General features: G+C 43.0%; 1 protein-coding gene and 1 pseudogene across 1 annotated transcript in view; one reads left to right on the plus strand and one right to left on the minus strand.

Moving 5' to 3' along the window:
• Positions 1-653: 653 nt before the first annotated feature.
• On the minus strand, positions 654-4,518 carry LOC127191095 (dynamin-1-like protein; annotated as a pseudogene).
• Positions 4,519-10,206: 5,688 nt separating this feature from the next.
• Positions 10,207-13,907, plus strand: part of Acbd6 (acyl-CoA binding domain containing 6) — a 137,455-nt gene continuing 133,754 nt past the window's right edge. Inside the window, exon 1 of the mRNA XM_051147616.1 lies at positions 10,207-10,748. Coding sequence (XP_051003573.1) covers positions 10,536-10,748 — 213 coding nt within the window. The 5' untranslated portion in view covers positions 10,207-10,535. The remainder of the gene's footprint in view (positions 10,749-13,907) is intronic.

The raw sequence follows: 13,907 nt of genomic DNA on the forward strand, positions 1-13,907 counted from the left end.
GAATCAAATCTGGATCCTCTGCAAGAACAAAAGTGCTCTTAACCACTGAACCATCTCTGCAGCCTAGCTATTACTTTTTTAAACATTTATTTATTTTGCATATATGTACTTAATTATGATAATGTAGATTTCCAACATGAACCCTCTAATATTATCTCCATCGATGTTACACTAAAAGATTAAGCAGATTCATTTCTCACAATTCTGAAGGTAGAAAGTCCTAGATCACTGTTTTGGTTTGCTCTCTATTGCTGTGGTATAAACACATACCGAAAGCAACTCGGGCGGAAAGGGTTCACTTTGTCTTATAGCTTGTTGTCCATCATGAGGGAATATCCAGGCAGGAACTCAAGTCAGGAGCCTCGAGGTAGAGACTGAAGCAAGCAGAGGTCATGACAGAGTGCAGAGGTCATGGGTCGCTCTCCTGAACTGCTCAGTTTGCTTTCTTTCTTTCTTTCTTTCTTTCTTTCTTTCTTTCTTTCTTTCTTTCTTTCATTATGAATCAAAAGCACATTTTAATTTCTAACACACTAGGGGAGTGTAGACACAGGAGCCATTCACTACACATCTGTTCCTATGTTTTTATGAGTCTTTTAGATCTTATACATTACTCAAGACAGCAAAAGTTATAGAGTTTTGTTTTGTTTTGTGAGGATACGTGGATGGATACATTGATTATGTGAGGAACCTGTCAAGCCCCATCTTCTAAAGCCAGGCCAGTCTATATAAATAGTGCATGCATTATAGTCATGAAATGTCCTGGAGTTTCTTTTTGGAGGACCACAGCTGCAGCTTTAAGACTGAAAAGGTTACATGAGCCATCATATGCGCAGGCAAACTGCTCTGTACACGTAGAATGTCAATTGTTCTTGTAAGTTTGAAACGCACAGACTTGATATACATGTACATAGGGAACATGAAAAATGTGAATTAAACATGTGATCTGTTTCATAATGCAGAGTGTACTTTTCAGCTTATAGTCAGTCTTCACATGAGCAAACTCACACACAGCAATACACAAGAGTTCATAAATAAACTACTCAGGTAGGCAGTAAGTAGCCAGCAGGTTCAAGTCAACAAAGTCTGGGTGTTGAACAGTTCTGTTCACCAAAGATGAGTTTCTCAGATTTCAGCAATAATTTGACTGGCTCCTTGTAATGCCTTTAGCATATCAGCTGCTTCTTTCCTGCGCTGTGCCATGTCCTCAGACTCAGTCAGAAGGTCATCTAATAAGGATGATTTATACAGCTGCCCCACAAATTCACTCTGAAGAGTATCTTTCACATGATTAACCAAAAAGTGCATTACTGCCTTTGGGACACTATCTTGAATATTCTTTCTGACAATTAGAAAATACGATTTGATGAGTCTTTCAGCAACCTCGCAATCTCGCTGTTCACGGGCAGACAGCTTTCGTGCACCTGGAACTGGCATATCCAGCAGATTACAGCATGGCCTTTTTGTGGACTTGCTGGCATAATTGGAATTGGCTTTGATTTTCCTCCAGCAAGTAATTCTTCAGCTTTTGAAGTTTTCAGCACTCCTCTCCAGTTGCCTGTTGCTGGTTCCTGAGCAGCATCTCCAATCCCACCACCTCCAGACGCAACATTTTTAGTTTCTCTTCTGTTGTCCTGAATTAACTTATCTTGTGATACAGCTGAAGGTAGCTCTCGTGCTAGCCTGTTTCTTCTTTGTTCCTCTGTATTATTGCTCATTAGCCCACAAGCATCAGCAAAGTCGGGATGTTTTGTCTTGATATACGCTAGTTCAATTGCCACTAAATCATGTGCCATTTCATTTGTAACAGGAAACCATTTCCGAAGAAAAGTCACTACTTCAACCATGGCATCATGAAGTTTAGGGAACCGTAACAATTCCTGTGTACTGTAGTTGCTACAGTGCTGGATGATCCTCTGCCTTTTCTTGTGGACCAGCTCCCACACAGCGGAGGCTGGGCTCCTCTCCACGCTTTATTTGCCGTTTGACCAGTAACTCAAATGAAATCTCAGGCACAAATAACGCAGGACGAGGGCCAGGCCAGTAGCATTTCTAATGGCAGTCGAAATGTCAACAGTGTTAAGGCCACCTAGTGGGTCAACAGATTCTAAAGTTCGCCCGAAAGTCTCATGGAAAATATAACAAATCCTAGTACCACCGCATAGCTCAGAAGTTTCGATATACTTCGCTGTTCCTTCAATAGTGTTACAATGCTCTGTGGCAAACTTGGTAATAAGCTGGAGTAAAGTCGCACTTTTATCATACACAGGATCACCATAGCTATTTAGAAGGGACTGATACTGAGCAGCTAAAACATTTATCCTTGTTTTTAGCTCTGATGTGACGCATAAGCAACCTGTTCAGTGGCCTAGCACGATACTTCGTTCCATTTCTGTTGCCCAGAGATGGGTATTTCTCCTGAAGAAAAGCATATTCATCACGGATTGAGTCAGTCACACTCTTCGTATTGTTAGCATCTAGCTGGCTCCTGTTAACTACTCCAATTATTCCAAGCTTGACTGGAATAACCCTTCCTTCTCATCAATATATCCGTGGCGTCAGTCCCAGCATCTGTGAGATCAAGTTTGGTGATTACAGCTGGAGTTCTGTGCCCGTCTGGACCCACCTCCCTGGAGATCTTGAGTGCCTCTGAGGTTGCCATGTCTGTATTTGCAGCAGTGACGGCAAGGATGATGGAATTGGGATTGCTGACGAACTGAAGACTAAGCTCTCTGACTTGAAGCTCAATATCCTCGGGCTGAGCACCTACAGGTACTTTGGTCATTCCTGGTAAATCCACAAGTGTCAGATTGACAATGTTGGGTGAGAAAACCTTAAGATGGATTGGCTCAGGCCTTACTCCCTTATTATTTCCTGAAATTCTTTCTGTTTCATTTTCAATTTCTTGTTGAATTTCATCAAAATCTGTCTATAAAGCTTGCTTTTGGTGTGAAGAAGTTTACCCCATTCCTCTGCTTCCACTCCTGTTGTTTTTTTGTTTATCTTCTGGAGAAACGTGGACCAGTTGCAGAATGAGAGGTCTCCGGGTGACCACACTAGTGGTCTCTCCCCACTAGGCTTTCCAGCCATCTCTCCAGCCCTCAGTTTGCTTTCTTATACACCCCAGGACTACTTGTCCATGTCTGGTACCCACAATGGGCTGGGCCCTTCCACATCAATCATCAATCAAGAAAAACGCCCCTTGGGCCTGAGAGATGGCTCAGAGGTTAAGAACACTGTCTGTTCTTCCAAAGGTCCTGAGTTCAATTCCCAGCAACCACATGGTGGCTCACAACCATCTATAATGAGACCTGGTACCCTCTTCCAGCCTTCAGGCACACATATGGGAAGAATACTTACTGTATAAATAATAAATAAATAAATCTTTAAAAAGAAAGAAAGAAAACGCTCCTTGCCTATAGGGCCGTCTGATGGGGGTATTTTCTCAATGGAGGTTCTCTCTTCTCAGATGATTCCAGGTTCTGTCAAGTTGACAAAAAAACCAAAACCAAACAAAAACAGAAACAAAAAAACAACCCAAAACCAATCTATTCAGCACAAAGGAAAACTATGTTAATGGCATCTGTAAGTAGAGTTTTTTTTTCACATTTTTCAAATTGTACTATACCCTGACCACAGTAGTTGCCCCCTCCTCTCAGTGTCTCCCCCACTCCTTGCCCATCCACTCCTCCTCTGTTTCCCTTCAGAAAAGGGCAGGCCTCCCAGGAATATCAAGCAAACATGGAATATCAAGGTGCAATACGATTAGGTACTTCCCCTGATATTAAAGCTGGAAGAGGCAACCCAGTAAGAAGACAAGGGTCCCAAAAGCAAGCAAAAAAAGTCAAGGACAGCCCCACTCTCTCTGTTTGGAGTCCCACAAAAACACCAAGACACACAACTGTAATATAAATGCAGAGGTCCCAGGTTGGACTATACAGGCTCTCTGGTTGCTGAATCAATCTCAGTAAGCCCTTATGAGTCCAGGTTTGTCAATTCTGTGGATTTTCTTGTAGTGTCCTTGACCCTTCTGGCTCCTACAATACTTTTTCCCCCTCTTCAGCAGGATTCTCTGAGCACAGCCTAATGTTTGGCTGTGGGTCTCTGCATCTATAAACAGAGATTTTAAAAGACACTGAAGAAAATATTAGCAGGCAGGTGTAGTGGTGCATGCCTTTAGACCCAGCATTCAGGAGGCAGAGACAGGTGGATCGATGTGGGTTCGAGGCTAGCCTGGTCTACAAAGTGAATCCAGGACAGCCAAGGCTACACAGTGAAACCCTGTCTTGAAAAACAAAACAAAACAAACAAACAAACAAACAAAAAACCCCAACCAAACAAGAAAAATTAGCAAATGGAACCTACAAATACTTAAAAGAAAAAATCTAGACCAGACTGTGTTTATTTTAGGAATGGGAACTAGATAGTCTATTAATGTAATGCATTAAGATTTTTATTGATTTAACAATATTAACAATTACATTACTATTAATCCATTAATTACCTATTAACTCACTGCATTGTGAATATAATTCATTGATATAATTAATTAAAATAGAAACGATAATATTCTTTTCAAGAATTAAAGAAGAGAAAACCTGATCTCCAGGGCTGCCAGATGAGCAGTTGGTAATGCTTCCACTCCTGATAATGAATCTAGTACCAGCCAGGCATGGTGGGGCAGGCCTGTAACACCAGTAGGCAGGAGACAAATGCAGGAGGAGCTCTGTGAGTTCTAGGACAGCCAGGACTGTACAGTGAGATCCTGTCTCAAAAAATAATATCAGTTAATTCATTAAGTCTTTAGAAACACAGAGCTATGAAAAGTCTACATAGTTCTCCTTCAGTCTACTTTTGAGGCTCATAATCCAATGTTCCCTTTTATTTTCCTTCCTTTGCTCTTCCACTTAAGACCCGAGCAGCTTGGGGCCAATTGATTAACATTTTCTCTATGTATAAAACAGAAGCAATAGTATATATACTAAGGATTAAGACTCTCAAACAGGGGCTAGAGGGCTGGACTAGCAGTTAAGAGCACTGCCTCTGTTCTAGGGTCCCAGTTTGATTCCCAGCACCCATGCGGCAGCTCACAACCATCTACAACTCCAGTCCCAGGAGATCTGATGACATCTTCTGGCCCCTGTGGACACCAGACACACATACAGTACACAGGCATACATGCAGGAAAAACATTCATATGCATTAAATAAAATAAAAAGTATATTTATAAAGACTCTTGAAGCTGGACAGTGGTGGCACATAACTTTATTCCCAGCACTCAGGAGAAAGGCAGATCTCTGAGTTTGAGGCCAACATGGTCTACAGAATGAGTTCCAAGACAGCTGGGGCTAGAAACTCTGTCTCAGGGGGCAAGAAAAGACTCTCAATCATCAAGAGACTCAATAAGTCATTGTCGTTAAAGAAACCCCCTACCTCAAAACCAGGGCTATAAAAACAGGCCTGAGGGGCTGGAGAGATGGCTCAGAGGTTAAGAGCACTGTCTGTTCTTCCAGAGGTCCTGAGTTTAATTCCCAGCAACTACATGGTGGCTCACAACTATCTATAATGAGATCTGATGCCCTCTTCTGTCATGTGGGCAGAATACTGTATAAATAATAAATAAATAAATCTTAAAAAAAACAGGCCTGAGTTGTCAAGAAACCAACCGCCTATGGAATTCCAGAAAGTGGTCAATCCCCTTACTGGCTCTGAAGCCAGAAGGTCTCAAAAATGCGCAATCTGTCTTCTCTCACACCCTGGTGACCTCCTCTTCCCACATGCCCCTCTCTCCACTCCAAAAACTGGTTCTCAGATGCTGCAGAGCATTCTTCTCTTTCCTAGGATACCGAGTCACAGTGTTTGGGCATGCCAACATTTCAGACCAATGAAGTCTGCTCTCCTGTTCTAAGGTAGACCTAAGTCTATTCTTTCATTTTACTTATTTCTTCCAGTTATCACATTGTCTTGGTTAGGGTTTCTATTGCTGTGAAGAGACATCATGATCAGGGCAACTCTTATGAAGGAAAACATTTCATTGGGGGATGGTTTACAGTTCAGAGTTTAGTCTATTAACATCATGGTGGGAAACATGGTGCTGGAAAGGTAGCTGAGATCCACAGAACCTCAAAGGCCATCCCCAGTGACATACTTCTTCCAAAAGGCCACACCCACTCCAACAAGGCCAAACCTCTTAATAGGGCCACTCTCTATGGGCCTATAGGAACCAGTTTTATTTGATCCACCACACATGTTTTAAATGTGTGCATTTGCCCTTGTTATTCCTTTAGGGGAGGGACTAATAGTGGAAGAATTCATTCTCTATTCTTTTTTTAAAAAGATTTATTTATTTATTATTATGTATACAGAGCTCTGCCTACATGTACACCTGCAGGCCAGAGGAGGGTATCAGATCACATTATAGATGGTTGTGAGCCACCATGTGGTTGCTGGGAATTGAACTCATGATCTCTGGAAGAGCAGTCAGTGCTCTTAACCGCTGCGCCATCTCTCCAGTCCTCATTCTCTATTCTTAAAGAATGCTTGTTAAATTCAGATCTACACCTTTTACCTTCTTTCTGTTTCTCATTGTTCCCTTATCCTGTCCAAACTTCTGTTTAAAGTTTTAACCCCAAATGGCCACTCAATAACCATTCTTTGTAACTCTTTGTACTAGCTTTTTGCTTATTAGTGTTATTTTTTTTTTAGTTTTATGCTATCAGTGATACATGAATATGCATTAGTGCGTGTGTTTACATTTAGAGCATACTAGCAACTGTTGATATAAAACCCACATCCCTCATTGTCTCAGTTGCAGTGATATGGGAAGTAAAGCCTTTGTGTCTGGCTTTGAGTGAAATGTATAATAAAGCCTTTGTGTCTGGCTTTGAGTGAAATGTTTCAGCATCGTGTTCAAGCTTGACGATTGTTCTATCATTTTAGCTCATCACCTTAATTTGACCTAATGTTCCTAGCCATCTTGTTCCAGCTTGGAAGCTCCCCATCATGAGGCCCTCGGGTCTTGGAAACTCCCCAGACTCCTGTGAACTTGGACTTAGACAATCAGCTTAAAGGTAAGACTGCACTGCTTTATCTAGATAGCCAAAATGTTGCAAGTGTACTTGTGTGTGGTTTTTTTTTTTTCCCCCTATAAAACCTAGTCTGGGGAACAGCCCTGGGTCTCAGTCTTGGCTCCCGTGTCTGGCTGCATCCCCATTCGATCAGTTTGGAAGTGAAAGTTCAGTAAACCTTCTGTTTTGAATTGATTCTTGAGTCTGAGTGGTCACTGGGCTATTGGTGGATCCCAAATTAGCAAAGCCTTTGCTATGTTTAGGGTAACTGGTAGAGGCTGAGAGATTGTTTTGAGACTGTTTGAACCTTGAAGAAATGTTGTCACACTCAAGAATCTGCAGTTGGTGCTACGTGAGAGCTTGCAGCTATACTGACCTTGGTCCTGAGACTTCTAGCAAACCTGGCTGGTCATAATCAAAAGGGAGTGAGATTTGTGTGGGTTGTCTGCTCTCACGGGCAGCAAGAACAAGATAACTTTAGCAGTTGGAACCTTTCCCCACCCCCATTAACCTTGTATATTTTTTAATAAAGTAACTAGAGAGAGCTAGTTGGGTGTCAGTCTTTTTCAAGAAGGCTGAACCCCTCTGCTCCTTCGGAAAATGAAGGCTTAGCATTTTGGTGAACTTCTCTCTCTACTACAGTACTTACTAGTATAAAATACTACTTAGTGTTCTATTGCTAGGAAGAGACACATGATCACAACAACTTGTAGAGGAATTTCAATTCAGAATATGGCTGTTCTGAATTAAAAACAGAGGCAAGAGATCACATCTAAAGACCTTCTTAGGTCTGTGTGGTATGGCTGGAATACAAACATGTCTTTAATCCAGGAGACAGAGGCAAGCAGATATGAGTTCAAGGCCAGCCTGGTATAGAGCAAGTTTCAGGTAAAGAAAAGCTTAGGTCCAAGCATGGTGGTACATACTTTTAATTCCAAAAAAATGAAAGTAGTTTGTAGAAGAAAGCACCCATATTTGAAAGTGATGCCTAACTGGGTGCCAGAAAAAAAAAGGAATCAGAGAAAGATTTGACAGAATAGGATATACCCAACTCTCATGAGAACAGAGAGGAAAGAGAAGCTACTTAAGGAAGCAACAGAGAGAATGAGGAGAAAGGAAGCAGTTTTACTGGGAGAGTTTTACAGTGAGAAGTTGAATGAAAGAATAAGAAGGAGCCAGAAAGATTAGAGCAGATTACTGGAGTTAGTTTGAGGCCAAGCAAAACAATTCAGAAGCCAGAGAAAAACCAGATTGAATAAGTCATCTGGGAGAAGAGTTTGAACCAGAACAGCTGAATTGAACCATCGAGTTATGAGCTCAGAAAGAACAAGAAAGGGTGAGCTTATTAAGTGTTAAGTCACAGAGGCTGAAAACAGTCTAGGTCTAGGTTAGATTGTGTGAAGGCTAGAAGCTTCCACGACTAGGCCTAGTTACCAGATGGAGACAGTAAACCTCCCAGACAACAATTGAAACAGGCAAAAAAAAAAAAAAAAAAAAAAAAAAAAAAAAAAAAAAAAAAAAATCTTTTTACAATAACTCTTATAAAAGAAAGCATTTAATTGGGCCTTGCTTATAGTTTCAGGGGTTTAGTCCATTTTTATCACGGCAGAAGCATGGCTTCAAGCAGGTAGATATGGTGCTGGAGAAACAGCTGAGAATTCTACATTTCAGATCTTCAGGAAACAAGAAGACAGAGCCACTTGGTCTGGCTTGGGCTTTTGAAACCTGAAAGCCCATCCCCTGTGACATACTTCCTCCAACAAGGCCACATATACTCCAGCAAGGCCACACCTCTTAGCCCTTCTCAAGCAGTGTCACTTCCTGATGACTAAGCATGCATCAAGGACGTGGAAAGCCTATGGGGACCTTTCTTATTCAAACCACCACACTCATCTTAAAGGGAATACTAGTTTATTCTGGAGTCGCTTTGAGTGACCACATCTTGGGGAACAGAAATTTAGATTACCTCAAATCCCATGTTCCAATGTAGAAGCAGTTTCATACATAGTTTTACAGAACAAAGAAAGTTAAAAAAAAAAAAAAAAAAAAAAAACAAGGCAAGCTTAAAATACATTGGTGGGGCACATCAGAGAAGCAGTAACACTGAAACGGAGGAAACTTTTCTATAGGCCCAAGAATATTTCTGATGGTGTTCTTAGCTTTTGGGTTGGTGGAAGCTACTAGTAGTAGTAGTAACACACACGCACACGCACACGCACACACGCATGCATGCATGCTCATTGATGTGAGACGCCCCCAAACTGAGAGCAGTTTCTCTAAGGGACATCCCACACTGTGTTTCTCAAGTCCCTGCAGGAGAGAACAGCAAAACGGGCCTTTTCTAAAAACTGGTAGCAAATATGTAAGGTCAGTGGGTAGACGTAATAAAGTTCGTATATGACTATAGTCTTTCTTTTTGACAGTGTGCTGGACACAGAAAAGAGCTGTCCCTTTCCAGTAGAGCTATAGGGACTTTGGGTTTCACTTCAAGAAGTACATCAGCCAAGGCTGAGACGAGAACTTTGTTAAAGGAAGGTGGGCTTGGGGTCTGGTGAAGCCTTCTCTCAAAACCCTGGGAAATGAGGGTCCAGCAGGTATAGAAAACAAAACATTGAGGGGGGAGTCATTTGACCATTTAGATAAACGGTGGGCCAGTGAAGGCTCCATCAGGCGGTACACTCGCTATTCAAAACAGAGCCAAGATCTCTCTAGAGGGCCTGGGACCCGGGTGGGGTGGGGTGGGGGGGGGGGTGGGGAGCAGTGGGCCTGGGAAGCAATGACTTGAGGTTAGCAAAAGGCGGAACCTTCGTCCTCAGCTCTCTGTTTCCCGCGACGCCACTCCAGCAGCTACACTACCGAACGGGCCGCCTCCTTCCCTTTTCCCCGGGGGGCGCCTATCCGGTTCAGTTCTGGAGTTTGTGATTCCGAAATGTCACCAGGCTGTAAGCTAACTCCCCCTTAACCGAGGACAGTTTCTCCAACCCCCCCCCACCACCACCACCACCACCACGTCCGCCCTAACCCGGGACTCCCTTTCGTGGGAGGGCACGGGCTCGCCGCGGAGCAGGCGGGGCCGCGTAGGCACGGGCGCGTGCCCCAGGCTCGAGTGCCGCCGAGCTCGCTCCCAGCGCTTCGCCTCCCGAGCTCCGGTCCCGGTGGCCAGGCGCGCGCCGCCGACCTCCCCCGCACCTCCCAGCTCAGCGGCCTCCAGACCCCCGCGCCGTTGGAGCGACCCAGGCGCTCGGACCGACCGAGGGCAGCCGGAGGAGGCGGGCGCTGGGGAGAGCCGCGGGGCTTAACCGAGGCGGTCCTGCGCGCCCGAGTAGGCGGAGTGACAGAGTCACCTGAGAAAGCCAGACAGCTACCTAGCTGCGTCCACTCCCGCCGGAGCTCCGCAGCCAGACTAGTGGTGGTCCAGGCCCGGGAGCCCGCGTCACACCGGTGAGGACAGGCCACATCCAGCGGCTGGACATGGCCACACCGTTCCTACCCGCAGGGGCCACCACGGGCGACAGTGGTGGGGAACTAAGCTCCGGGGACAACTCCGGTGAGATGGAATTCCCCCAGACCGAGGCGTCCCGGAGCCTGGCCCAGCAGTTTGAGAAGGCTGCTGCCCACGTCCAAGGCCTGATTCAGGTGGCCAGCAGGGAGCAGCTCCTGTACCTGTATGCCAGGTACAAGCAGGTAAAAGATGGATGAGAGGACACGGGCTTCTCCCTCCAGAAACTTAACAGCAGATCTGCGTGCCTAATGGTCGAGGGTAATGAAGTTTGTGAGTGTGTGTTTTCAATTTTCTTTTGGACGCTGGAAAATAGCATCACTCCAGACACAGAAAATAGCTGCGCTATTCTAGGAATGATATTTATGTAGCTAGACACCGAATGACGATGTTTCTGTTCTCTGAACCCTTACAAAATGAGGTTGAATAAAAGTTGTCATTCGCTGTTGCCAAAGGGACATGTGATAGGAAATATGGTAACGCTAATAATAAATTTGAGATTTAAGAGAACGTTACTATATATAAAATGCAAGATACAAAATTGCTATTATGATTTTTAGAAACTCTATAATTGACATGTTTTTGGCTAAATTTGGTCCTGTAATATACATTGCCCCCTGGCCCCCCCCCTTTTTTTAAGGGCTCCATTTTGGCAACATGGAGGGTCTGGTGATGAACTCTGGACTCACTTCCTGAATCACTTTCTTTTACAAGTAACGCAAAACCCAGGGGTGTAGGCAGCTTAGAAAGTTAGATGGTTATTATCAGAATTAAAATGTAGTTTCTGACTGTTTTTTTTTTTTTTGCACACCCCCACACACTTTTTTTTAAAAGTTTTTAAAAAATATTTATTTATTGTTATGTATACAGTGCTCTGCCTGCATGTACACCTGCATGCCAGAAGAGGACATTAGATCATGTTATAGATGGTTGTGAGCCACCATGTGGTTGCTGAGACTTGAACTCAGGACCTCTGGAAGAGCAGTCAGTGCTCTTAACCTCTGAGCCACCTCTCCCGCCCCGCCCCCATACTTAGTGACAAGACCTTTTTATTTATTTATTTATTTATTTATTTATTTATTTATTTATTATGTATACATTGCTCTGCCTATGTGTACACCTGCATGCCAGAAGAGGACATTAGATCATGTTATAGATGGTTGTGAGCCACCATATGGTTACTGGGAATTGAACTCAGGACCTCTGAGCAATCTCTCCTCTCCTAGTTTCTGACTCTTAAGATTGAACTTTACTGAAAAGTAAGGAAATGTATGAGTTACAAATGTAAGATAGGGCCAGGCATGGTGGCTCATGCCTTTAATCCCAGTACTCTTGGGAGGTGGAGACAGGCAGATCTTAATGAGTTTGAGGCCACTGTGGTCTACAAAGTGAGTCCAGGACAGCCAGGGCTACACAGAGAAACCCTGTCTCAAAAAACTGAAAATAAATAAATAAATGTAACACTAATTTATCATTCAAGAAGGAGAAACATTTGCTTTATCACAATCAACAGACACAGTTCTGCAGAACATAGGGTGTCCTGTCTATAGAGAATGCAAAGATGAAGGAACAACATGAGACCGCCCTCAAGGGACTTACGGGATTACTCAAGGAAAAGTCAATGATGAGTTAAACAGCAGCTCAGAAAAAGCCCAGCTCTTTGGAACGTTGAAAGAAATGAAGTTCTGGATATTAGCCTCTTTTGTTAGAATTTAGAAAAAAATGCTTTTTGGTATAGTTACCAAATGCTTTTTAGTATATTTCTCCTGAGCTCTTTTTTTTAGTTGTGAAGCCCCTCCTGTATTTCTAGTTATATTTTTAAATTTGTTTTGTGTATGTGCACATATATGAGTGGAGATCAGAGACACTGTGCAGAAGTTGGTTGTCTTCTTTTACTATCTGGGTCCCAGGGATTCAATTTAGGTGTCAGGGTTGGTGGCAAACACCTTTATACACAGAGCCATCGTCCTGACCTGTCCTGTATTCTTCAACTTGAATGGAGGTGAGCCTGCTTTTGAGGACTGCTGATTGTTATAAACACAGGCTAATAATGATGTGGCCTGAGTGAGATCGCTGTATTAAGTCTTATTCAACATTTTGTGTGATGCCAGGTATGATGGCACATGCCTTTAATCCTAGTGCTCTGGGGAGGCAAAGGCAAGGTGATCTCTATGAGTGCAAGACCAGCCTGGTCAACACAGCAAGTTCCAAGCCAGTGGGGAGCAACACAATGAAATTCTGTCTTCAACAAACAAATGAAAAATTGTGTAATGGGAGGAACACACAGTCACTTCTGCTACATACCTGACTATATTGCCTATTTTGAGGAAACTGAGGACAATCACAACTATAATTGAGTTACAAAGCAAACTATGTCCTTTTTCCATGGGACTTCGTTTTCACTTAACAAAAACTATAAAGTCTGTTTAGATATGGGTGTTTGGCAGATAGTTCCTTGAAAATGAAGTGAGCCTGGAAGACAGCTGTAAATATTTGTTGGCAGTGATAATGTTTGAGTTGTCAAATGAAAAGTAGAAGTTTGGGAAAAGCAGGGTCTGCCACCATGAGCTTGACAACGCTCCAGTGCTTACAAAATACCTTTCATGAGATAAGTGGTGACAATATTGAGTGAAATTTCACTAATGTATAGTGCAATATGTCAACATTTGGAAATGCAGAATGACTCAGTTATCTAGAATCTAAATATTTCGTAGTAATGTTAAAAGTCAGTGTAAGCAAAAGTTCCATACAAAGTGAAAACCAGAGGAGTGGTTTTCACTATAGTTGTGTAAAAGGCACATAGTACATTCAGATTCTGCACCATCACTGTTCTCAAGAAACTACATTTATTGAGGCTTGGGTAGTAACAAGGAATGCCCACAGTTACTGGGAGTACTATACAAATAATGGTTTCTAACAGTTTCCCTGTGAGACTGAAATTGCTTCACGGGCTCCATCCAACCAGCATACAGTGAAAGAGATTGGTCACAGATGCATGACAGTGCAACTATGCCAGACAAGCCGTTTTTCTCCTTTGTTTTCTTTTTTAGTTTAGAATGTAGTCATTTTTCATAACATTTTGTTATATTTGCATGTGCTAGCTTTATTTCCAAAGAAATTAATAAATATTTTAAAGATCTAATTTATTTTGTATTCGTGTGTGTGCGCGTGCGTGCATGTGTGCGTGTGTGTGTGTAAGGTAGAGGATGGAGGTTGATACTGGGAGTCTTCCTCGATTCTTCTCCACCGTATTCACTGAGGCAGCATCTCTCACTGACCTTAGAGTTACTGAGGTAGCTCACCTGCGTAGCCAGCCAGTCTGGCATCTCTCAAATCACATCAAC

Source organism: Acomys russatus, chromosome 6 (assembly GCF_903995435.1).
Source record: "Acomys russatus chromosome 6, mAcoRus1.1, whole genome shotgun sequence".
NCBI lineage: Eukaryota > Metazoa > Chordata > Mammalia > Rodentia > Muridae > Acomys > Acomys russatus.